The sequence below is a fragment of the Podarcis muralis genome, chromosome 5 (genome assembly GCF_964188315.1).
Source record: "Podarcis muralis chromosome 5, rPodMur119.hap1.1, whole genome shotgun sequence".
In the NCBI taxonomy this organism is placed as follows: domain Eukaryota; kingdom Metazoa; phylum Chordata; class Lepidosauria; order Squamata; family Lacertidae; genus Podarcis; species Podarcis muralis.
Window position 1 is genome coordinate 94074585 of NC_135659.1, and position 25383 is coordinate 94099967.

Genomic DNA, 25383 nt, shown 5'->3' on the forward strand with positions numbered 1-25383 from the left:
CTCTAACTCTTGTTGGACTCCAACTCCCATCAGCCCCAGCCATCGTGGCCAAGAGTCAGGGATGATAAGAGCTGTAGTTCAGGAACATAGTTGTATTTGCACAAGGAACGATGCGTTTCCCTAGTTCTTTTGGGTTCGGTTTTAGAGTCAGATGAAGAGGCACAGCCAACAAAGCCAGCAGCAAAAAGTGTGAGGACTTAAGAGTCCTCTTTGGAGCCATCAGTCTGCACAGACTGCCCTCCTCTGGCCCATAGATTCAAGCTACACCACTAAGACACATCTGTAAGGGGTTCTTAGATCCATCTTGGCAAAGGAAGGCTGAAACATTTTCTCCACGCACTGATGCAACCAAGAGAGTGAACCTTTCAGATCAGCAGAATCCTAACTTGTTTGATGGATCATCTACTGAGCTATGGTGTCCACAGAAATAGTCCTCACACGTATCAATTCAGTGAAGGAACTCTTGTTACAGTTCCGATCTGTTTGCAATAACCTTGCAAATGTCTGATGGTTAAGTTAAAACCTGTCCAAGAACAGCTTATTAGACTACTGGGAGACAATCTTTGCAAAAGATAAAGGATAAAGGATAAAGGTATGACTACACTCAAATATGCAAGATAGAAAAAGGAAGACCCGTAGAGTTATAAAGTCTCATGCTACTGGGGACAGGTGAATCCCTATGCTGTTCCATCTCTAAGTTAACAGTGTGTTTTGAATCAGTAGCCATATATTTATATATATTTGAAAAATCCTTAATTTTCATTGGCTTTTCTTTGCTTCACTAGTCCTTTCTACAAAAATAATTTCACAGTTGCATAGCAGAGATACATTCAAAATTTATCTTTCCCCAGTCCCTTTGCCACACACAGGACATACGGACATTTTCAGATTCCTTAAATTTCAATCTGGACTTCCCAATGAAAATAATATTTACATTACTCTTGGGAACCTTAATGCAGACCAGATTACGCAGTCCCTACCTATTCTGGCAAGGCTGCCATTCTGAAAATACTTGAGCGTATAGGGATGGATCTGGGTAGGGACACTCACTGCTTGTCATACCCACTGAGACTCCAAAGAGCCAATCTGAACCTCATGTTTTATACAGTGGTACCTTGGTTCTTGAACTTAATCCGCTCTGGGAGTCCATTCAACTTCCGAAACTGTTCAAAAACCAAGGCGTGGCTTCCAATTGGCTGCAGGAGCTCCTGCACTCAAGCGGAAGCCCCGTCGGACATTCGGCTTCTGAAAAATGTTCACAAACTGGAACACTTTGAAGCATTTGGGAGCCGATTTGTTCAGCAACTAAGCCGTTCGGGAACCAAGGTTTGACTGTACTACAAATCCAGTCCCTGCAACCCAGATATAAGCAGTCCTTACTCACACACACAAAAAACCAACCCTGTGGCTTTTTTCCTGGAGGAAAAGAAAGAAAACGTTAGGTGGGCGACGGTCAAAAATGTCACCCTTCCACCATGAGAACACTTGCCCAATGGAGAGCAGGAGGCAGGAGGTTGAAAGAGGGGAGGACTCTTGCCTGGACTGGAGGTTTTTGATCCTGGAAAGCATATCCAAATGTCCCGCTGAGTACTGCTCAATGACGTCCATGACATCGTAGGGCCTCAGGCTCTCCTTGAACTTCCGCTTGGAAACCAGAAATCTCATGACACTAGAAGGAAGAGAGTGACAACGGGAGGCCTGCAGCCAAGCGGGTGTCCCACCTGTTACCTTCCCTCTGGCTCCTTCCCCAGCTCCAACCCCCAACAATGCATTCATTTCTGCCCCATGCAAATCTATACCCGGCCCACTCTCTGTGCTTGTCAGACCTGGAGAGCTCTCCCATCTTGGTAGCAGCTCCCCTAATGTGAAGGAAGATGCTGCATGCATGCTGCAAAGGAGCTGCATGCATGCTGCAAAGGAGCTGCATGCATGCTGCAAAGGAGCTGCATGCATGCTGCAAAGACCAAGGACCAACCATGGCAGGGAATCACAGAATTGTAGAGCTGGAAGGTACCCGGGGGTCAACCTCTGCTTGAAATTCTCCAATGAAAGAGTCTCCCATGAAGAAACCGTACAGGCACTATTGCTATAAACTTTGAAGAGGTCAGCATTTACAATAATTCATAAAGATCAAGCTGGTTTTTTACCGGGAAGGCAATTGAAAGATAATGTTAGAAATGTAGTAGATATAATTGAATACTTAGAAAGTAGAACTGACAAACAGGCTGCATTATTTTTTATTGATGCCGAAAAGGCATTCGATAATGTCTCCTGGAGATTCATGAAAGAGAACCTTAAAAAAATGGAAATGGGACAAAGATTTATAAAGGGTATAGAATCCATTTACCAACATCAAACAGCTAAACTTATCATAAATAAGAATGTGTCAGAATCATTTGATATTTGTAAGGGTACTAGACAGGGGTGTCCCTTATCACCTCTCCTGTTTATAACTGTATTGGAAGTGCTTAATAAAATACTAAGAGAAGAACCAAAGGTAAAAGGAATCAGGGTTGGATATAAAGAATACAAAATAAAAGCATTTGCGGACAATATAGTGCTAACTCTAGAAGATCCAAAGGAAAGCATACAGGAAGCTTTACTGAAAATAGAAGAATTTAGAGAATTAGCAGGGTTCAAATTAAATAAAAACAAAACAAAGATGTTAGTTAAGAACATAGGCAAAGAAGAATCAGAAGAACTACAACAAAAAACTGGCATTGCAGTTGTTAAAAAAGCCAAGTACTTAGGAATATGGTTGACAGCAAAAAACATAAATCTATATAAGGACAACTATGAAACTACATGGAGAGGTATTAAGAAGGATTTAGAAATTTGGAACAGACTGAGATTATCCTTCTTAGGTAGAATCTCAGTAATTAAAATGAATATCCTACCCAGAATGTTATTTTTGTACCAAACAATCCCTGTGATTAGAGGACTTAAACAATTTAAAGAATGGCAGAGAACTTTAGCAAGATTCGTCTGGCAGGGCAGAAGGCCAAGAATAAAAATGAAGATTTTGGTGGATAAAAAAGAAAGGGGAGGCTTCGCTCTACCAGACATGAAGATATACTATGAAGCTGCTTGTTTAACCTGGGTGAGAGATTGGATAAAGTTGGACAATCCAGATCTTCTAGACCTAGAAGGCCATGATAACAGGTACAGGTGGCACTCGTACCTGTGGTACGATAAAGTAAGAGTTCACAGAGGATTTCTAAACCATGTATTTAGGGGACCATTGTACGAGGTATGGGAGAGAAATAAAAATCTACTAGAAAGAAAGACCCCCTTGTGGATATCTCCAATAGATGTATTAACCATCAAGAAAATTAATATGGAAGGAAACAGATTTACATATGAAGAATTGCTTAGGAAAACTAATCAAGGCCCAAAGTTAAAGCCATATGAAGAAGTGGAGAATTTACTCAGTGGATGGCTACAATACCATCAAATTAATGCAATATTAAAAGAAGACAAAAAGAGGATGGGATTTGAGGATAAAAAAAAATCAAAATTTCACATAGATATTATAGAAAGCAAAAATAAAACAATGTCCAAAATATATGAGTTATTATTAAATTGGTATACTAAAGATGAAGAGGTGAAGGAGGTTATGATTAAATGGGCCATAGACTTTGGTTATAATATAGAATTAGAAGCCTGGCAAAAATTATGGAATTAAAATTCACAGCTTGTACGGCATTACAGGAAAATGTATGGAAAATGATATACAGGTGGTACCTCACACCGGTAAAACTGGCAAAGATGTACAGAATGAAAAATAAGAAATGTTGGAAATGTGGAGAGGTAGAAGATCTTTTCCATATGTGGTGGAATTGCAGTAAAGTGAAAAGTTTCTGGGAATTAATTTACAATGAGCTTAAAAAAATGTTTAAGTATACTTTTTTAAAAAAAACCCGAAGCCTTTCTACTGGGACTAGTTGGAAAAGATGTTAAAAAGAAAGATAAAAACTTATTCCTGTATGCCACGACAGCAGCAAGGACTACGTTAGCCCAGAATTGGAAAACAGAAGTAATACCAACTATGATTAATTATGCGGAACTGGCTAGAATATCAGGGAGAATAAAAGATCAGGATGAACAAAAGTTTTATGAAAATTGGAGTAAATACTTGGATTATATAAGAGATAACTGTAAATCTGTAAAGACACTGGCAGGATTTGACTAACTTCATCAGCTTATGATCAAATAGATAAATGTATAAAATACGTGACATGATGAAAATATATGATACTTACCGAAGGGGAGGAAGGAAGTCCAAAGCTCAATAGAGCTAATGTTATGTATGAGATGTATTAATACAATGAATGTATTGGAATGTATGTTTGATGAAAACTAATAAAAATTTAAGTTGGGGGGAAAAAAGAAGAGGTCAGCATTTATTGTGGTTGGAGCTTCTTAAGTATGAATTAAGGGCACTGATTTAGCTCAGTTGGTAGAACATGAGACCCTTAATCTCTCTTTTTTCCTCCAAAATTTTTTGTAGCACAACTAAATAACACAAACAGAAAAACAAACAATACAAACAAATTCTTGTCTTCTCCTTATTTTTTTCTAAACATTGTTAGGTGAGCTTCCCCAAGTCCCTCTTATCTGATTTTCATTTTACTTCATCTTTAGCAGTTTACATATATAATAATTTCTAGCCATTTTTTTTTTTTAACCACGCTTACTTTTGCCATAAAAATCTTCACATTTTATCACTTACAAATAATCCTATTTTAAAATACACTATCTTCTACTTCTAACCCTACATCCTATGAGACCCTTGATCTCAGGGCTGTGGGTTCGAGTCTCACACTGGGTGAAAGATTCTTGCATTGCAGGGGGTTGGACTAGGTGATCCTTGTGGCATATTCCAGCTCTATGATTCTGTGATCTAAGGAACCCCCTCATGGGAAAAGAGGGGAAAAAGTACCTGTGGGGTACAGTACCTTGAAGTTCACATGAGCTAATATTGCATTTGCAATATTGCAGGGGGTTGGACTAGATGACCCTATGATTCCTTTCCAACTCTACAGTCTTATGATTCTATGACTTGGGCTCTTGGAATTCAAGAGGGGGGCTGGTCATTATGTTGTCATGGCTGGAAGGAAGGAGGGACTATATTCCTTAGCATTAAGCCCAAATCATCATAGGACCTTGATCTACAGATATCTGTTTAACTGCTGAGTGTCATCTCCCCGTTCTACTCCTTCCCATGCCAAACTGAAGTCTTCTCTCACTAGAAGGGGCTCATCGGGTGGGCCACTTGCTGCCAGGTGGGTTACCGGGAGGAAGTGTGGGGTGGGGTGGTTGGCATGGTGCAAGCACACCAGCGGAGCCTTCTGGCTTTTCTGCCAGTGCATCTGCACCGCGTCGACCTCCCTAAATGCCTCTCTCTCCCAGTAAGACCCAACTGCCAGGAAGTGAACATGGCAGGTCCAACTCCAGCTGCTTCTTCCTCCAGCCATATTTTATGTGTGATGCAGAGCCATGCAGAATCCTGCCTGTAGCAACTGAGCCCCTGGCATTGTTCAGCACTGCTTGGCATTCTCATGGTCACACTTCCGCCCACAAGCAAACTGCCCCCTTGTTTGCATGCACAACTCCCTCCCTTACCACACTGCCCTGATGCTGACTTTAAGGCCCGGTGTCAGATCCTCGGTCACAAATTCGCAGTTGCAGCTTTTGTTGTCGGCATCAGGCATGTCTTCTCCGGGGAGGCAGGCATCTAGATTGAGGAAGGATAAATGCATAATAAGCAGAGAGTGACAGATTCCTGGCAAAACGTGCAGGGAATATACAAAAGGCAAGTGTGATTGCAGCTTATGACAACCTTTTCTCTTTCTCTTTAAGCTAGGTTTAGATAGCAGCTTTGGATAACTGAAATGTATGCTCCCCATCAGTGGCTCCAAAAATCTGCAGGCTGTGAAAAATATATTCATGTATGCGACAACGGCTGCAAGAGTTTTAATAGCACAAGGTTGGAAGAACGAAGAAATCCCAACTAAAGAATCATGGCAAGAGAAATTGATGGATTATGCAGAACTGACACATAAGCTACGGGACAAGGACAACTGTGATTTCAAAGATGAATGGGAACCCTTTACAAAGTACTTGATGATGCAACAAAGTGAATTGGACTCCTTGGCAGGTTTTGAATAAACACTCACAAACTCTTTATTGACAATAATCAGTTAGACAATTTAAGGCTTTATACAATTTTGTAACATGCAGAGAACAGTATTCACAGAGAAACCAAAGATTGGAACTGAGGGGAATCGGGGGGGTCCTTTATGGGAGGGTGGGGGGAGGGAGGAAAATGGGGGAAATTAAGGATGTGATATTTTTGGATAATACGTTTTGTTTAAGTTTCTAATAATAATTTATTTTTTAAAAATCTGCAGGTTGGCTTACAACATTAAAAAAAAAATACATCCCTTCCAATTAAATCACATTTCAAAACAAGCGTTGCCTCAGGGATAATTGGTCAGGGGCTGCATGCTGGCAGTATTCAGTACTCACTGCCTTGCAGGATATCTTCAGGAGAAGAAAGGGCTCAGGAGTAAACCATACAAAAATCTGAAGAGGAGTTCCTAAAACAGTTGGATAGGGCCTTGTATGCCTCCTTCCAGCAACTCCTGCAGCTAGCTGGTGCCAAACTGTTATGTACTGAAGTTCTCACCCTGGGCCAGCAGGGGGATACTGTAGATAGTTATGCAAATAAGGGATCGAAAGTGACGTTCAGTGATTGGATAGTTTTAGAAAGTTGTTACAATTATGTGTACTGGAGCTCTATATAAGCAGGCTGACTGAACCCTTCAGCTCAGTTCTGTTCTGGCCTCTGAATAAACAAGAGCTGTTTGAAGAATCGCTGTGTCGTCTGATATGTTCACCCACAGCTTAACACAAACGTCTTGCTCTGCTTTCCTTTGGAACACATCAGAGAGGCCGAGAGTGTTAGTAACTTAATTCTCTCATTGCTGTTGGATCTCGTGATCCACTGTTTACATTCCATAGTGATAGGAGCGTGAGAACGGAACTCAGACACTGCACTTCCGTTTTGTGTGCTTTTGTACTTTCTCTCTTTGTTCTCTGCTTTCGGACGGAGAGGACATGTGTGAAGCTGCTGCTCGCACTCAGCCATGTTTGTTGTTTTGATAAATAAAGAAACTTTCGCAATGCCAAATACCTACAGCCTCGCTTCTTGCTGATACTCTGCTAATGGTAATAGTGTGCTGACAGCTCCACTGGATGTGGGTTGCTGGACACCTGCGTACGAGGAAGGGATGTACACACAGAGAGGGGGGCGTTGTTGTCTGGGCAGCCCAGGACCTCCACACATGCTACCCAGGCTTGCGCCACAGAGATGTCACCGGTCACTGCCTCTCAGCCTAACCTACCTCACAGCAGGCATGCCAACTCCTAGGTGTGGGAATGTTCAGGGATGCAGGAGAGGATATATTGTTTGATTATAGCCTTTCCAACTTGTGTTAACAAGTTCACAATTTAGCAGAGTAACATTCCCCTTTTAAACTCACAGGAGATGCGTTTGCTTAGGCTCGCTAAAGCCTCTATAATAACTCTTCTGGTATTTTCCCCTTATTCCCTCATAAAAAATAAGACATGACACCGTCTTCTATAAAAGTATAAAAAGAGTTTACTCACATTCTGTTCACAATCGGATCCCAGAAGGCAGACTTAGCTTAGAAAAGTAACATACACCTGGAAACTATCTCATAAGGAGACAGTCCCTTTGTCCTCTCTTGGCTGGAAGAGAGCATCTTTGGCTAATCAGATGTTGCTTCTTCGATGCATGTAGTCAAAGAGAGAGAGATGGCTGCCCTGCCCTGTGCTTTTGTCATTACCTGCACAGGTGAAGCAACACCTACCTCTAGTCACATGCAGAGGAAGTCTGTCTCAGCCCAGAAGGAAACAGGAAGTTTACCTGCTGGCTGGACAAATGTTCCTCCCCATGTATAAACATGTTCACTCTAGGAATGTTGTACTTGACTGCCAGGGGCAGGTCTTCAGGCGCCTCAAAATCTGCTGGCACAGGGCCAGGCCCCCTCAGTGTTGAGGGGGCAGAGGAGGCCGATCACCAATCCAAGCATGGCATGGTTCAGGAGCTGGCTCCTCCTGAGCATGAGAGAAGTCGTGCCGTGCTGGGTTCCACACTCAGCCTCCTCCCAGCACTGTGATGTTGCACGCATTATGTCACATGCTGACACCACACATCGGGGGCCCCCAATCTTGGGTACAAGATGGCACCTCTGCCACACAGGGTTGTGGGGATTAAATGAAGTGGCAGAGAGCCATTGACACTGCCTTGAGCTCCTGGGTGGGGTCGGCAGGGTAGAAGTGGAGAAGGACTCTCAGAGGAGGACTGCCTGCTGAGAGCCTGAAGGGCCCTGCTCTTGCCTCTCTCCACCTGGCCTAGGACGGGTCCTGACAGGCTTCACGAGGACTGCGGCTGCTGCTCAGCAGAGAGGGCTCCTATTTTCAATTGTTTATCATTTTTATCTGTGTTGTTCTAAATGAGACCTTCTTGCCTGTGAGCCCTGGAAGACCTGCACCCTGCTTTGCTGGCCTTTTCCCATCTGGCTTGGGAGAGTTGAGTGTGGACTGACTCCAGCTACAAAAGCTGAGGCTGTTGAACAGATTATTGGGCTGGAGTATTGTTTACGGGGGGTTGAGAGAGCTTGTTGCTGTTATTGTTATTATTCTATCTTTAGTGTTAGATCTTATGACTTATGTGGAAATTGTTTCCATTTGGTTGTGTACTTTTTGATGTGTTTTATTTATTGCTTAGGGAAGCGAGTGGCGCTGTGGGTTAAACCACAGAGCCTAGGACTTGCCAATCAGAAGGCTGGCGGTTTGAATCCCCACAACGGGGTGAGCTCCCGTTGCTCGGTCCCTGCTCCTGCCAACCTAGCAGTTTGAAAGCACGTCAAAAGTGCAAGTAGATAAATAGGTATCGCTCCGGCGGGAAGGTAAACGGCGTTTCCTTGCGCTGCTCTGGTTCGCCAGAAGCGGCTTAGTCATGCTGGCCACATGACCCGAAAGCTGTACGCCGGCTCCCTCGGCCAATTAAGCGAGATGAGCGCCGCAACCCCAGAGTCGTCCACGACTGGACCTAATGGTCAGGGGTCCCTTTACCTTTATTTATTGCTTATGACATTTGTTATGTTTGTAATTATGTAGATCTTGTCATGTTGTAAGCCATTTTGAGCAGGGTTTCAACTATGGAAAGGCAGCATACAAATAAAATGATGATGATGATGATGATGATGATGATGATGATTAAACATGTCTTATAAAGGCAAAGAATGAACTCATGATAAATCACACCACTCTGAGCTGCCTCACCTTCTGAATTTTGACGGGACGCGGCTCCCTTCATGCGGAAAGCCTGCCTTGCTCGGCTCCTGTCTCCGAAGCTCCAGCTCTTGGGCACTTTGCTGGGGCTGTCTTCAATGCTCTGGTCCGCACTAGGGGACCTCCGTATCCCCTGGGCCTGAGGAGAACCTTTACCTTTTGTGGCCGCACCTCGAGGGCTGGAGAAGACACGATCTTTCAAGCTGACCTTTTGACTGCGCACAGAGACAAACCAAGACAAGAGACCAAAAAAAGAAAAAAGGGGAGGGGGGGAGACAAGCAAGGGGAAGTCACTCCAAAAACACCACGGCGGCTCCCCTTCAGCCATTCAAAATCGATTTGTCTTTCAAAGCAGCGGCGGCTGAAGCGGCGGCAGTGAGATGTGGCTTTTAAAACACTAGACCGGTTCGGAAGAAAGGAATTTCGGGGAAGGTTTCCATGGCGATGGATGGAGATGAAGTAGGGGGTCGTTAATCGAGGAGCGTCAATGAGAAATGGACAAGTAAACAGAAAGTGGTCTTGGGATGTGAGGGTCTGTCAGGGGCATATGGAAAGGCACAAAGCGGTGGGGTACAGTAGCTGTTGTACACAGGGGAACGGGGGTAAGGTTCAACTATTCAAAATCTGGACCTTGATCCTTGTCTGAGGGGGATAGTGAAGAAAGACTCTTCCGAAGATATACCTGACAGAAACAACTTCTGCCAATATCAAAGTCTAGAGAGCCTGGATCGAACAACCAGGCTAACACGATGTGGATGCAAGACTCGAAACCTTCCTGATTTTCTCACTTGCTTTGTGAAGTGGGAGAAGAAGACCTTAGAAAGTGGGTAACTGGCCTCATTACCCATCATGCAAAGTTCTGTGTCACGGCCAAGGAGGAGGCAGCCATCTTGCATAGCATTTTATGCATGCATTCTGTCGGATGGCTTTGCCCTACCTAGTTCAAAGGTATTTAGGGGCATTTTTTAAGCTTGATCTTTTAGGACGGTTATTGTATTTATTTATATATAGCCCTTCATCGTGAGATCTCAGGGCGGCTCACAGAATAAAATACAAGATGAAAACATGAAAACAAGTGGAGCAAAACAGCGAAACGATAACCGCCACCCTTCCCACAGACACATTTAAAAGGCTATAGAATATTAGTCAGCCAAAGGCCCAAAGAGGAACATTTTTGCCTGGTGCTTTTTCTTCCTGTTCCCCCACCTCCACCAACATCCGCCAGTCTATTTTATGTTGATAACATCTGCTTTCCTGCATATAAAAAGTAGGCTACCTGCGCACAATCACATCATTGAGGGTTTCTGGGTCAGATTTCCCACGTTACATTGCTGAACATTGAATCCCAGAGTTATGTGCATCTGAGAATTCAGCTGTGCTGTTATTTAACCTCCCACCACCACCACCACATTAAGTGCTAAACAGTTCACCAGCATGAAAGCCTTTCCTGCAAAGACAGAATAAATTCACATAGGATGTTTCCTGGTGGTTACTAGCCATGATACTTAGAAGTACCGCATCTCTGCCCAGAGGCTTGAAGATGCTAGAGGTGATGCTGTCACACTCTCTTTCTCGGGGGCCAGGCTAGAGCCAAAATCCAGAAATTGAAGCTCTCACGTTTCATCGCTGCTGCTGCTGCTTCATTGCTGACCGGACAAGAGACAAGGCTTTCATTATATATTGATCAGGCTCCTTCCTCGCTTTCACCTAGCAGGACCCGCTTCCATAAGGCTGCTGAAGAGGAAGAGGTGAGACCACAGGAGCTCTCCGTCAGCTCAGGTGATTGACCAGCAACTCCTCTTGTCCTTGAGCTCTCCATTCCAGCTGATCGCTACAAGAACCCTATATAGCAAAGACCTAATCCCAGAGCTTGCTTTGTTCCTCCACCCTCCACCCTCCTCCTCCCCTTTTTCTTTTTGTGTCGCCTGAAGGCAGGGACGGTCTTTTTATTGATATCTGCAAGCTGCTCTGTAAGCCTTTTTCCCCCCCTTCAAGAGCGGGGAAATAATAAATAAATAAATATGTTAACATTTATGATAAACACTTTTCAAAAATAAATAAAATATTAAATAAATAAATAAAAATAAAACCCAGGTCTTTCCCAAAGCGACTCTTATAGAGGCTTTTATTTCTGCAGCTGCCCGCCTTTCCCTTCAGGAATTGTTTAGTAACCTCCTCACTGTGCTTGGTTATGCTTTTAAAATAAAATCTTACATTAATTATGGGGAACTGCTAATGCACTGAAACGCACTCCCTGAAAGCCCATTACTCATAATGAAAAGGAACTTTTTTCCCACACAAACCTCCTGGCGTAATGGAAAACAAACAAGTCTCTAAGGACAGAGGCAGACCCCCCACCCCGCTGTGTTAAGGTTTTCCTTCAGCCAGGGACCTGTTTCCCAAATCAAGCAGCTGCAACATGCAGGGAAATTTCTACAGGGGAACAAGTGAAGTTCGGAACCGGAAAGGAGGTGGGGCAATGGCAGCTGATTCAGGAGCATGGCTCCATCTATACAAAGTCACAGAATCCTAGAACTGGAAGGGACCGCAAGGGTCATCTAGCCCAACCCCCTGAATTGCAGAAATCTTTTACCCAATGTGTGGCTCAAGCCCACCATGGGTGTAGCCTGGGAGGCAGAGAGCAGCTGCCCCCCCCAAAAAAAATCAAGTCAATAAATAAAAATATCTAAAAGCAGAAATAATCAGAATATTTGAAATGCTCACTGACGTCACTTGGGCGATGTTGTGTCTCATTCTAGCGACGCAACTGGCAATCTGGCTGAGTGACAGGCAGTGACACATTTACGTACAAGCTAAACAAGCTATAGCTTAGGGCCCCACTCTCTTGGGGGGGGGGGCCAAAAAATTAAAGAAAAAACCTGGATGTACATATCCAAAATAGAAGATAAAAAACAAATAAAATAAAACCAACATGCAGCAACAGTGTTTTGTGCTGTGTAGGCTCCCATGATGTAAGTCATGGGCCCCACCTGCTAGCCTGCTCCCTAAAAGATCACTGGTTTGCTAATTTCTATATATAGGGTGCCTACATTCTGCATGTGCAAATGGCTTTAGATAGCTATTAAGTCCATAAATTACCATATAGCATATGTTCAACACAAAAAACAGCGACAATTTGTTGTTGACAAAGGACGGCTGGACATATAAAGGGCCCTATTACCTTCAGTAGCTTAGGGCCTCATCAAACTTAATTCTGGTCCTGCATAACTCCATACCCTCCAACATTTCTCCAATGAAAATAGGGATGTTCTAAGGAAAAGTGGGACATTCTGGGATCAAATCAGAAACTGGGATGGCTTCTGTAAATCCGGGAATGTCCCTAGAAAATAGGGTCACTTGGAGGGTCTGCAAAAAGAGTCTGCAGAAACTAGCCTACCATGCAAAAGTAACATTTACATTGGCCCACCCTCTTTTGCCTGTGGCTCCAACTTACTGGCATGCAGCCCTCAGAAGGTTTCATAGAAGAGTATGAAGCCCTTAAGCTGAAAAAGTCTCCCCATCCCTGACATAAGGAAAGGGAGAGGAAATCTATGCAGGATCTATGCTTTAGTGTGCTTTAGTGTGTTGCTACCGGGTGGCACTGTGGGTTAATCCACAGAGCCTAGGACTTGCCGATCGGAAGGTCGACGGTTTGAATCCCTGTGACGGGGTGAGCTCCCGTTGCTCGGTCCCTGCTCCTGCCAACCCAGCAGTTCGAAAGCACGTCAAAGTGCAAGTAGATAAATAGGTACCGCTCTGGTGGGAAGGTAAACGGCATTTCCGTGTGCTGCTCTGGTCTGCCAGAAACGGCTTAGTCATGCTGGCCACATGACCCGGAAGCTGTACACCGGCTCCCTCGGCCAATAAAGTGAAATGAGCACCGCAACCCCAGAGTCGTCCGTGACTGGACCTAATGGTCAGGGGTCCCTTTACCTTTACCTTTACCCTAAACGATGTATTTAAAAGATGAACCATTAAGTGCAAAAGCTTCTGGCACCTTCCGGTATCCTGCTCCAGCCAATATTAGGGCGAAACAACATTTTGCCAAACATTTTTCAGGACGTTGCCATACTGCATGTTTCCTTCTACACATCACTGGCTGGCTGTCATTTAAGGGTGTTTGTGTGTGTGTAGGAAAACGCACAATATGACAACACCTCAAGGATTAAGTGAAGCTGAGAGAAAAGATGCAACAGGGATGGCATTGCTCCTGCTAGGTTTATATATACATATATAAATCATGCCTTCGAGATCTACTCAAAGTGCACAGCAAATGAATTTTGCTCTTGGCTCTGAAATGCTTTACATAATATAAAATGTTGGCTGCTTTCGGTTTCACTTTCTTGCAAAATCTCTCTCATAGGGCTGCATCTCTCTGCACAACATCTCAGGGAACATTTTAGTTCTCTCTCTACCATCACTCTACTAAGGATTCCCCTGAATTTTACTTGCATTTTGGAGAAGCGGAGAAACACACTATCTGATTTTTCTTTTTGCTCTCACCAACTGCTAGTGTTGTCAGTTCCCTTCAGGGGGACTAATTCCAAAGTACAGTGGTGCCTCGCAAGACGAAATTAATCCGTTCCACGAGTCTCTTCGTCTTGCGGTTTTTTCGTCTTGCGAAGCACGGCTATTAGCGGCTTAGCGGCTTAGCGGCTATTAGCGGCTTAGCGGCTATTAACGGCTTAGCGGCTTAGCAGCTATTAACGGCTTAGCGGCTTTAAGAAAAAGGAAACAAACTCGCAAGAACTCGCAAGACGTTTCGTCTTGCGAAGCAAGCCCATAGGGAAATTCGTCTTGCGGAATGACTCAAAAAACAGAAAACCCTTTCGTCTAGCGAGTTTTTCGTCTTGCGAGGCATTCGTCTTGCGGGGCACCACTGTACCAGCACATTACCGTAGCTTATCACAACTCTTAAAAACCACAATTTTATCCTGAATATTCAAAGAGACTGTGGGAAATGATTCTAATAATCGTACTGCGTGCAAAGTAACCCTAAGCATCATGCAACCCAAGTTGTGAACCCAAACTTATCTTCCTAATGCAGGTTGCAATTCAATACCTATTTACTTGGGAGTAAGTCCAATGTATTCAATACATAGGATTGTGGTGGTAGCCTCCTGCCTCTGAATGGTGGGATACTTAACAGAGCTCTGGCATCTTAGAAACAAAAGACTGATGGTTTTAGGAGCTGGATTGGATTCCAAAAACGGACAAACAGATCACATTTTGCAATTGACAAACATCAACTACATTTCGCAAGCATCCTGAGGCATTCTAAATCAGCCTTGCACTGGCCAAGTCCACACTTAAGTGCCAAAAATAAAAGATGAGTCCACTGTCCAAAGCATGCAGAGGGAAGAATTAGTAGTTTAATAGCCCTAAGAGAAGACACGTGGCCGCAAAATCTTTCAAGCTGATTTAACTGTCGCAGAGACAGACGGATAAGAGATGCTGCAGGAACTGGAATCTGGGATTCAGTCATCTGAGTTCCCACTCTCCATCAGTGCCCAAATCTTGCTCAGTGGTACTTGCAGTTAGGCAGTTAGGGGTCTTGTAGCTACAATGTGAGGAAGATTAGTGGTCTGTGACTGCATAGTAGAAGTGCTGGAAAAGCCATGTTATGTTTTTAAATGCCACTAATCCAGAGCTATGAAGGAGAAGCCCATTCACATGTATTCAGCCCAGTGGGTTTACGACACAATCAATATACGTACTTCCAAATTCGAATTATTTAATAATAAACTGGGAGACCCCAAGTTGCGAGGGATTAGAGCGGGTTTGGTGTTGTTGTTTTCCAGGGTTTGTTTTATTTTCCAGGGTAGTATTTTCCCCCAATACCCGGTCTCTTTTGTCACTATTAACCTTATTAGCTTGCTAAGAAAGACTCTGACTAAGGCAAGATTACACCTTGCGGTTTCCGCACTTGGTCTCATTAGGGAAACACAGAAGCAGGCGATGTCGGCTGGTCATCAGAGGACATTCTGAGGGCCTCCCTTTGCACCTCTATTAAGCAGATGAGTGGTCAGAACAGAAGGCAGCAGGGGAAAGAAAGAGACAGAAAAGAGAGAGGATGAGCCGTGCAGCTTTGGATTAGTTCAGTGCAAAGCGATTCCCGTGGTACCTAGAGTTTCCTGAGCAGCATCCACAAAGTGACTTTCTGGACGGATTGCTTTTACTGGAAATGAGGGGAGAGTAGAGAAATTAGACCAGAGGGCTCATGCCAAACAGGAAACTTTGATCAACTGCAGAAAGTGATGTGGAAGGGACACATTCATCGGGGATATTATGGAGCCAGGATGGGGAGGTTTTTTGTTTTTTTTGTCTTCCGTCAAAAGCAAAGTGCAATAAAAATGTGATTTGGGGACAGCTTTGCAATAAAAAATAACTCTACAAACAGTCCCTTCTGCATCAGAAATGTCTTCCTCGGCCGCAGCATCTCTAATGGCACACGGAGCCCTTGAAAATGTTTCTCAAATCAATTAGAAAATTTTCATTGTGATTTCCCGCCTCCCAAATATTAATCTTGCCATTTTCCATGCTTGCTAAAACCTGGCACTTTCCACCTCCCAACGCATTGGAGGGAGAAGCAGAGATACTTTCCCTTTTCTTTATATAGTCAGGATTTACTCTCAAGTTACTTTGAATTCTGCAGTTTCTCCCAGATATTAATTATCACCATTTCCCAATACTTGAAAAGATCTACTTATTCGGCTAGCAAAACTTAAGGGAGATAGCTTCCCGCTGAATTCAACAGAATTATGTATTCCATCTCTGCTCTTATTTTGCCATTTTTATTTGTCCCTTCTAAGTATTAGTTATTAGTGTTTTTCGTTGGCATTTGGCGTCTTTTCTCCAATGTTTTAAACCAAGAGAAAAGCACTAGGCCTGAAAGGTGTGAATTTCACCCACAGAAAAGAACAAGGCAGAGGTACACATTGAGCTATCAATCAAATGAGCAGGTGCATTTATGCATGAGCCACTATACATGACCCAGAGCTGCCACAGCTCTGCCACTATTGCTCCTTCTCTCTGTGGAAACGTGTGATTCTCTGTCTCTTACAACATCTGCTTTGGCCCAATGATCCACCTTCTTTTCTCTTCTTTTCCACCCCAAATGAGCTGTTTTAATAAGTCAAGAGGGCACACCCTGAGAGCCGGCTCAGTACCATTAGCAACCTCTCGGCCACATTTAAAATGCAGAAGGGGGAAGCCTCTTTGGCTTGCGCTGGGGAGGGGGCAGGGAGGAAGGGTGACTTGAACTTGGCAGCGCAACACTTCCGTTCCAGTACCAGAAGGGATGCTGAGCATCACTCCTGCTCAGCAACCTCCGCTGCAAGTTCAAACGGAATCCGCCCTCTCTTTCTCCAGAACACCAGGCTCCATTTTCCTGGCAAAGCACCATAGATGTCTCTTCTTAAAAGAACAAGACCACTCGTCAAATACAGTAGAGTAGGGGTTTTCTGGCACAGGGCCAGACTAACAGACACAGATTCTGTGAGTCTCCTGCAGGCATCCCCAATAGGATGAGGGGTTTAAAAACAAACAGAAGGGCTGCCTCTGTCAGTTGACATTTTCATCAACAGCCCGACCACAAGTCCATCCACAGCTCCTTCTGCCCCCAATCTCTGGGGGGAATAGTTAAAACCTTAATCTACAGCATCCCCTGCCAGGAACCAGAATTCTCTCACAACCCCATGTATTCCCATTAATTTTCCTATGCTGATGAGACTGCCATTTGAAATGATTCTAGAACTTTTTCAGCAAACCCAAACTACCTCAGATTATCACCAATTTGGCGGGGGCAGGGTCAGTTGCCCTGCAGTGTTTCATCTCCCCCCCACACAATTTTTAATTATTATTAATTTAAATTGCATTTGATTTACTAAGCTGGGGTTAGCTGACATAGCGGACTTCTAGAAGCTGTTGGACTACAACTCCCATCATCCCTGACTACCAACCATGCTGGCTGGGGATGATGGGAGTTGTAGTCCACTAACATCTGGACAGCACCATGTTGGCAACCCCTGCGCTGAAAGCAATCTGCCCCTATTGAAATGGATGGGGAAAAGGAAACTAACATACACTGAAGAATAGCCAGCCCAAGACATTTAGGCACCTGAGGCAAACTGCAAAATGGCACCCCTCTCACCACCAAGGAAGAAAGGGTGAGTGAAGATCTACATCGGGAAGATGGGAGGGAAAAAAGATCTATATGGGGATCTGCTGCATCTGTGGATCCTGCCGCCTAAGGCGGCTGCCTCATCTCGCCTCACAGGAGGGCTGGCCCTGCACTGAAAGATAAGTGGAGTCCATTCTGCCCCCAGCAATTTCTCAAAATAGGGCAAGGGAAATCTTAGCATTCTGCCTATATCACGAATTCAATTTATATGTGATCATATCACTTCAGGAGCACTTTCTATTTGGAGTGGGTGAGTGCTAAGATTCTGTACATTCTCTACCTGTCTTGAGTTAGTTAAGTCCATTGACTTCAATGGGTCTACTCCAAGTACACTACCATGCACTGTTTTTGGAATATGGTACTAATGTGATTAGGACGTGGGTGGCACTGTGGGTTAAACCACAGAGCCTAGGACTTGCCGATCAGAAGGTCGGCAGTTCGAATCCCCGCAACAGGGTGAGCTCCCGTTGCTCGGTCCCTGCTCCTGCCAACCTAGCAGTTCAAAAGCACGTCAAAGTGCAAGTAGATAAATAGGTACCACTCCGGAAGGAAGGTAAATGGAATTTCCGTGCGCTGCTCTGGTTTGCCAGAAGCGGCTTAGTCATGCTGGCCACATGACCCAGAAGCTGTATGCCAGCTCCCTCGGCCAATAAAGCGTTTCCGTGCGCTGCTCTGGTTCGCCAGAAGCGGCTTAGTCATGCTGGCCACATGACCAGGAAGCTGTACGCTGGCTCCCTCGGCCAATAAAGCAAGATGAGCGCCACAACCCCAGAGTCAGTCACGACTGGACCTAATGGTCAGGGGTCCCTTTACCTTTAGCTATCATACCCATTGGGATATGAAGAAAGGCAAGGACACGCCTGTTGTTTGCTTTCTGGCTTTTAGCACTATATCAGGGGTCAGCAACCTAAGGCCCATGGGCCACAAGTGGCCCATGGGGGTCGTTTAACCAGCCCATGGACCCCCGCTGCCTGCTCAGTCAACTCCCATGCGCCACGCTAAACCAGCACGGAACAGAGCAGGGACCACCTTCCGCGATGCTGGCTGGCTTCCCATTGGCTGCAGGAAGCTCCTGCAGCCAATGGGAAGCTGCACACACGTCCTCTGTGCCAGAAATAGCATTTGCACATGCGTGCGCACATGTGCGTGCACTCCGGCCCACCGTGGCGTCTGTGGGACCGTGAACCAGCCCAAGCCACAAAAACTTTGCCGCCCCCTGCTCTATATGGTGAGCGCAGGGGGTTGAGAGTGTGTGTGAGCTAATGTGATGGCCTGGGATTCCGAGTCTGAGAGCGATCCGGAGGAATCCCAGCCGGCACAGGAGTCCCCTCCTCCAGGGCCGGCTGAACTGGGGCAAGGCCTAGATGCTGAGGAACCTCAAGAGCAGGCACCAGGTGAAACCATTCTGGCCCCAGAGGTGCTGGAAGACTCAGTGGCTACAGGTGAGCCTCCCCCGGGGCCCAGTAACCCTTCGGCCTCTCCTGATCTGCAGAGGCTTAGGGCAGAGAGGCGAAGGGAACTGGTGTCTCCCAGGAGGAGTGCTCGCCTTAAGGCCAAGAGAGGCGGGGCTTCTGGGGGCCGGGACCGCCCCCGGCCTTAGAAGAAGATAAAGGTCAGGCAGCCCGGTCCCAGGTTGCGGGAGCAACGTCGTTGTGGAGTACCTGCTTTACCCAGTCCTTGATCTGCACTCCCAGTGTGCCTGTTCCTCGCCCGGCTTCCTGTTCCTGACTATCCGGTGTTCCTGTTCCTCGCCTGGACTCCTGCTTCTGCCCTACCAGTGTTCCTGTTCCTCGCCTGGACTCCTGCTTCTGCCCTACCAGCCTTCCTGTTACCCCGCCCGGCTCCCTGTCTCAGACCTCACATCTCATCTAGTGATCGTCTACCCTGCTAGAGACTCTGGACTGATCTTGGGCTACGGTAATAGTACCTTATCCCCCCTGGGACCAGCACAGCTAATGGACAGAATGCCACATGGTCAGTTTGCAAAAAAAAAAATTGGTACAGAAAGTACTGGCTTAAAGTGTAGAGATCTTTTCTATTCTGTTCGATTCAAGAGGGTTCTGGAAGCTTCTCTGTGTGACACAAGCTGGTGCAAGCTGGAAGTTTCTAGCTAACAAGCAAGCTTCTGTTCCGCCTAGAAACAAGCAGAAGGTTCCTGATGTTTCGGTTATTCGTTCAGAGAAGCTGAGTACAGCTGGCTTAAACTGGTTCTGTTATCTCTTTCCGTCAAGCTTATACTGAATATAATAAAGGTAAAGGTAAAAGTACCCCTGCCCGTACGGGCCAGTCTGGCCAGACTCTAGGGTTGTGCGCTCATCTCACTCTATAGGCCGGGAGCCAGCGCTGTCCGCAGACACTTCCGGGTCACGTGGCCAGCGTGACAAGCTGCATCTTGCGAGCCAGTGCAGCACACGGAACGCCGTTTACCTTCCCGCTGATAAGCGGTCCCTATTTATCTACTTGCACCCGGGGGTGCTTTCGAACTGCTAGGTTGGCAGGCGCTGGGACCGAACGACGGGAGCACACCCCGCCGCGGGGATTCGAACCGCCGACCATGCGATCGGCAAGTCCTAGGCACTGAGGTTTTACCCACAGCGCCACCCGCGTCCCTACTTAATATAATAATAGGCAGCAAAGATCCCCTGTGTTGCGAACAGGAAAATCTGGCAACATTAAAGCAACACGTCACACTAATAATTTGATTACAACACTTTACTAAATTGTAAATTGATTACTAAATTGTATCTTCATTCAAATTAAAGTGACATACAATTTATACAAGGTAACACCAACTAATGTAACTTAAGCTAATTTCCCAAAGTAGGGGATTTGGGGGATGGTGTATCAAATGGAGAATAATTCAAGTTTGAGGCAATATGCCTTCCAAATTAAGTATAAAGTCCCAACCACAGCACAGGTGTGACTGGTTATATACACGACTTAGTCACTGAATCAGTGAAAGCTGAACCATTTGCAACTTATGTACCTTCTCAGACCTCTTATTTGCTGAGGAACAAACTTTGAAACAGTCGGTTATCCAGGAAGGACTGTCCTGCTACTGCCTCTGGAGCACCAACTTCTTTCAGCATGTTCACTGCTAAATATATGAATAAGATACAATTTAGAAGCTATATAAAGTGTTGTGATCAGATTATTAGCCTGATGTGTTGCTTTTAGGTTGCCAGACTATAATAATAGGCCAGAAGGCGCCTGGGTTTCACTTTCTGTCTCTCTTTCCTTCTGGTGTGGGGTTCTGTACATAGTATGCTTAGTGTTAAGGTTTTAGTCTTATTGTAAGTTTAAGTTAGGGACGCGGGTGGCACTGTGGGCTAAACCACAGACCCTAGGACTTGCCGATCACAAGGTCAGCGGTTTGAGTCCCTGCAATGGGGTGAGCTCCCGTTGCTCGGTCTCTGCTCCTGCCAACCTAGCAATTCGAAAGCACATCAAAGTGCAAGTAGATAAATAGGTACCGCTCCGGCGGGAAGGTAAACGGCGTTTCTGTGCGCTGCTCTGGTTCGCCAGAAGCGGCTTAGTCCTGCTGGCCACATGACCCAGAAGCTGTACACTGGCTCCCTCTGCCAATAAAGCGGGATGAGCGCTGCAACCCCAGAGTCGGCCACGACTGGACCTAACGGTCAGGGGTCCCTTTACCTTTTTTTAAGTTTAAGTTAAGTCTGCTGCAACTGGATTTCTTATGGACTCTGCCGATCCTGAAGATGCAGTGGCGTAGCATGGGGGGTGCAGGGGGGGCCGGCCGCACCGGGCGCAACATCTGGGGGTTAGGGTTAGGGGGCGCAAATCCACGGGTTAGGGAGCGCAAATCCACGGGTTAGGGGGCGCAAATCACTTGCCTTGCCCCGGGTGCTGACAACCCACGCTACGCCACTGTGAAGATGTATGGATTTGTGACCATTATGCTCGTTTGCCTTCAGTAGTAGTAAACTCTGCTGGATGAAGATATGATTGCCTCTGGTCTATTTTTTTTGTTTTGGTTTGGTTTTTTTGGAATCCTGCAACGTTTTTATGTTTTTAATCTGCTAACTACACATTGGGGTCTCCTTCGGATCAATATGAGCGGAATTCATGACACACACTTGGATGGAGGAAACCTGGGTCCAAATGCCTAGTCAGTCACTGGATGGCCCTGGGTTGGTCAATTTCTCTTGGCCTGGCCTCTCTCACAGGGTTCATGTGAGGACAACAGAGGAAAGAGGAGAGGAGGAAGCTAGACTTCTTGGAGGAAAGGTGAGATAAATCCGCAGTCAATAAATAAAGCACAAAAACTACCAGACTGGAAAAAGGTAGGTCAGGGAATAGCTCTACCATTCCTAGGAGCTGTTTGAAGCGCATCAACCCACAAGCTCAGCCTAGCACATTGACAACAATGGTTTTCTATGCTTAACTTGTCCCACGTTGCTAACTCACTGGGGAATCCCACTTGTGCAAAAAAAGGGCAAGTGTGATGTCCACAACCCCGCCACTATTCATGTTGGTTAGGGCAGAAGGGGAGCAATGAAGAAGCCTGAATTGGGTCCATTGTTGTCACACGAGGGCTGGATTTTCTGGATCCTGTGCTGGCGCAGTCCCTCATCCCCCAGGTCAGGGTGTTTCTGTTGGCTAGTGCCAACAGGAATGTCCCTGGTGGTAGCTTCCACCCAACATTTCAGCGAGCACATTGCATGCATCTTCTTAGAAGAGCTTCTCCACCAATGGTGGAATTCTTCCAACAGTGGAGGCCAGCAGAGCTGGGCAAGGCTGGGCAGAAGGACATCACCCAAACTTCCTCCAGCACAGCAGATCCTGGGCTTGGATTGTTCTGCCAATTTTGAGATAAGCAACAGAATCTTGTTAGTATAAATGGGTTGGGGAGGAAGACGCATGAACTCCTCGGAGGAATTGCCAGATATACAGCTAATAAATGAATGAACGTGTCACCATGCTAGGCTTGTAGCTGGAACATACAGGCATCGGTTGCAAACTGTTGCTTGAAATTATTAAATCACCTGAAAATATTGAATGTCTGTGTTAGAAAGCCAACCTAGACATTAACGCAGACAACGTTTCCCTCATAATGTCCGGGGGTTGGTGCATGGTGTCATATTGTCAGGTTCAGTTCTCCCACCCCAAAATGAAAGCAATGAATCAGAGCAGGAAAGGGAAAACCATGAACCCAATGCAACAATACCCTGAATTTCTTTTAACTAAACATTGCTGGAGAAACAGATTGATACACTCACATAGCAACTATAGTTAGGCCCACAGATTACTCTGAAACTGTTCTCTCCTAACAGTTGTACAAATATTTAGTATTCCCAGAGATTCTAAACCCAGGTGAATAACCAACTGATTAGCTGGGTTTTGCTGCAGTTTTATCTGTGTTCCAAAATCCTACATCAGAACTGAACAAAATCTCTAACCAGAGTCAGTAGCTAAGAGCAATATTTAACTAAGCTTTCTTCAAAGTAGACCCATTGAAATTAATGACTGAGTTAGGTCCATGAATTTCAGGGGGTCTAAGAAAAAATTAGTTGAATGCCACCCAAACTATTCAGGATTATAATCTGTACCAGCACCATATGAACCCAGAACTACACAGTTCCTGCAAGACTAACCTTTTAGGAGCTATTGCAAGATTTGCAAAGTAAAGAAATGGAGTACAGTGCTAACATCTCATGTGGGAACAATGTTAGGTCTCAAAGCTCAACATATACCCATCAGATGAACCTACAAAATGGACTTTCCTCTTCAGCATCATGCCAGCTGCTATTGTGCACCGAGCTGTCTTAAAACTAAAGCACACTTTCAGCCTGTAGATATCTGCCTGGCAGAACACTAGCTTTCTTGATTGACAATCAAATCTGAAAACATTGTAAATAAGCGACAATGTGGTTTCCAGACTACAACTCCCATCAGCCCCTGCCAGCACAGTCACGGTTCAAGCATGATGGGAACTGAACCCCTTATGGAGACCACCATGTTGCCTACTCTACTATCTATGGACTTTGGTGATTTGACAGATCTAACACTCGCAGAACCTATAAATCACCATTGGTTGCAATCCCAGCAACTAAAGTGCCCTTCTGCAAGCCTGACAAGTATAAAACTCCTCTACCTGACTTTGCTATGGAGACGATGGCACCACCTCTGCTTGGTCCCTAACCCAAAAGGTTACTAGCAGGCAGGCAATCCATGCTTCCTCCATCCTCCATCAGTGCTACAGGAGCAGCAGCAGTTAAGCATCAGTTATCCTTACCAGCACAGCTGCACCAGGAGATGCTCAGGTGCCAGGTGTGAGTGAAGCTAACAGAGGAGCAGCATCATGCCTGACCCTCGGCAACGCAGTGAGCCCCAGCTTCCACAATCAGAACGTAAATGTGGAAATCCCAAGGCGTGTGTTTTTAAGCGCTATGGGGAATGTACATTGTTTTTTATTGACCTGTACTAGCCAGTTGTGTCTACAAAAGGGGCTGGTACATTTTCCTCTTTCTCTCTCTGCCACGGTGGGGATCTACTTGCTGTAAAACAATGATGTGCGACAAATGTTGGCGGGTACATGAATATCCTTTCTTTCATTGCTGCCGTGACCAAAAGAAAGGCAGAAATACAGGTGAGGGGAGAAGGGAACGTGGAGAATGACCACCACCTCTTTATCACACAATTAGGGAAAGGCAAGTTGAAAGGGGCTATGTTAAGACTGCGTCTGCCCCTTTCGTTTTCCACATGGGGATAACAGCTCTTTCCCAGGTTTTTCAATCCATTTCTGATGGATCTACATGCCACATCTCAGCCTTGGTTCTGATGCTGCCGCAGGAACCCAGAGACTCTGCTCACTCAAATGGCGTGTTGCCATTGGAAAGAAGGAAACATAATCAAGGGGCCATCTTTACGGGTATTTACAAGGCATGCGGACATCATCGGTCTCATCATTGCAAGCACGTTGGAGGTTTACAATGTTTATTTGAATGGCTCTCAGCTCCTTGTCGCCACGAGCATCAACACGCATGACACAAAGGAACAGAAACTCGGAGAAAGGGGGAGAGAGAGATAGATAGAGAGTAGTGAGAATGCATGGGGATGGACTCTCTGAAAACATACAGACCTTGGAGATGGCTCAGGCGGCTGCTCTTTCCTTTAAACAGAAGCAAAAGTACATTAGCAGTGGAGTCAGGCGGAAGAGGGAGAATGGTATTCACAGTTGAAGACAAGGAGGACAGGATCAGACAGAAGGTGGAGACAAGGCAGGGGGAGGAAAACTATGGGGCACACAGAGATACTCAACGTAGAAGCAGCTCATCAGGTGTGGCAGAGTGGTTTTGCTAGCTTTCCGGCAGGTGGGTTACTTTTGCTTACCGTGAGGGAGAGAAGGAGGAGCGAGGCAGCAGGAAAGCTGGTGCGGTGCAAATGCAACGGCAGGTGCACCAGAATTGGCTCTGCTCCTGCGTTTGCACCACACCAACTTCCCCGCCACTTTGCCCTTCCTCTTCTCTCCCCCACCCCCAAGTAGGCAACAGGTAGCCATCTGCCTGGAAATTTGTATTGTGGCTCCACTCCACCCAGCGAGCCCCTACGTACGCACAAAACAAGGCTGAAACAAAAAGATTGAAGCACATTTCAGAATCGGACTCTTTGAACCATGGGGTTGGATCAAGGTGACTGTTTTTTTAAAAAAAACGGAGTCATGCTCCTTCTCAGTATACCAGTCTTGAAACATCACACAGGGAGCTGTTCCCTCTAACTTTCACGCTTACATGTAACCTGTTTCCACAGCTTGAAAATAGCTCCGTTTAAGACTGATCCACATTTCTGTGTGATGC

The 25383-nt window shown here is 45.5% G+C and overlaps 1 protein-coding gene across 6 annotated transcripts in view; it reads right to left on the bottom strand.

Moving 5' to 3' along the window:
• Positions 1-25383, bottom strand: part of KCNQ2 (potassium voltage-gated channel subfamily Q member 2) — a 137488-nt gene that overhangs the window by 21224 nt on the left and 90881 nt on the right. For 4 of the 6 annotated variants that reach the window (XM_077929372.1, XM_077929371.1, XM_077929374.1 and 1 more), the window contains 4 exons: positions 24669-24698; positions 9376-9599; positions 5626-5737; positions 1538-1669 (listed from right to left, as the gene is read on the bottom strand). In XM_077929372.1, coding sequence (XP_077785498.1) covers positions 1538-1669; positions 5626-5737; positions 9376-9599; positions 24669-24698 — 498 coding nt within the window. Of the gene's footprint in view, positions 1-1537; positions 1670-5625; positions 5738-9375; positions 9600-15508; positions 15563-24668; positions 24699-25383 lie in introns of all 6 variants that reach the window. The other 2 variants (XM_077929375.1, XM_077929376.1) reach the window with 1 other exon arrangement.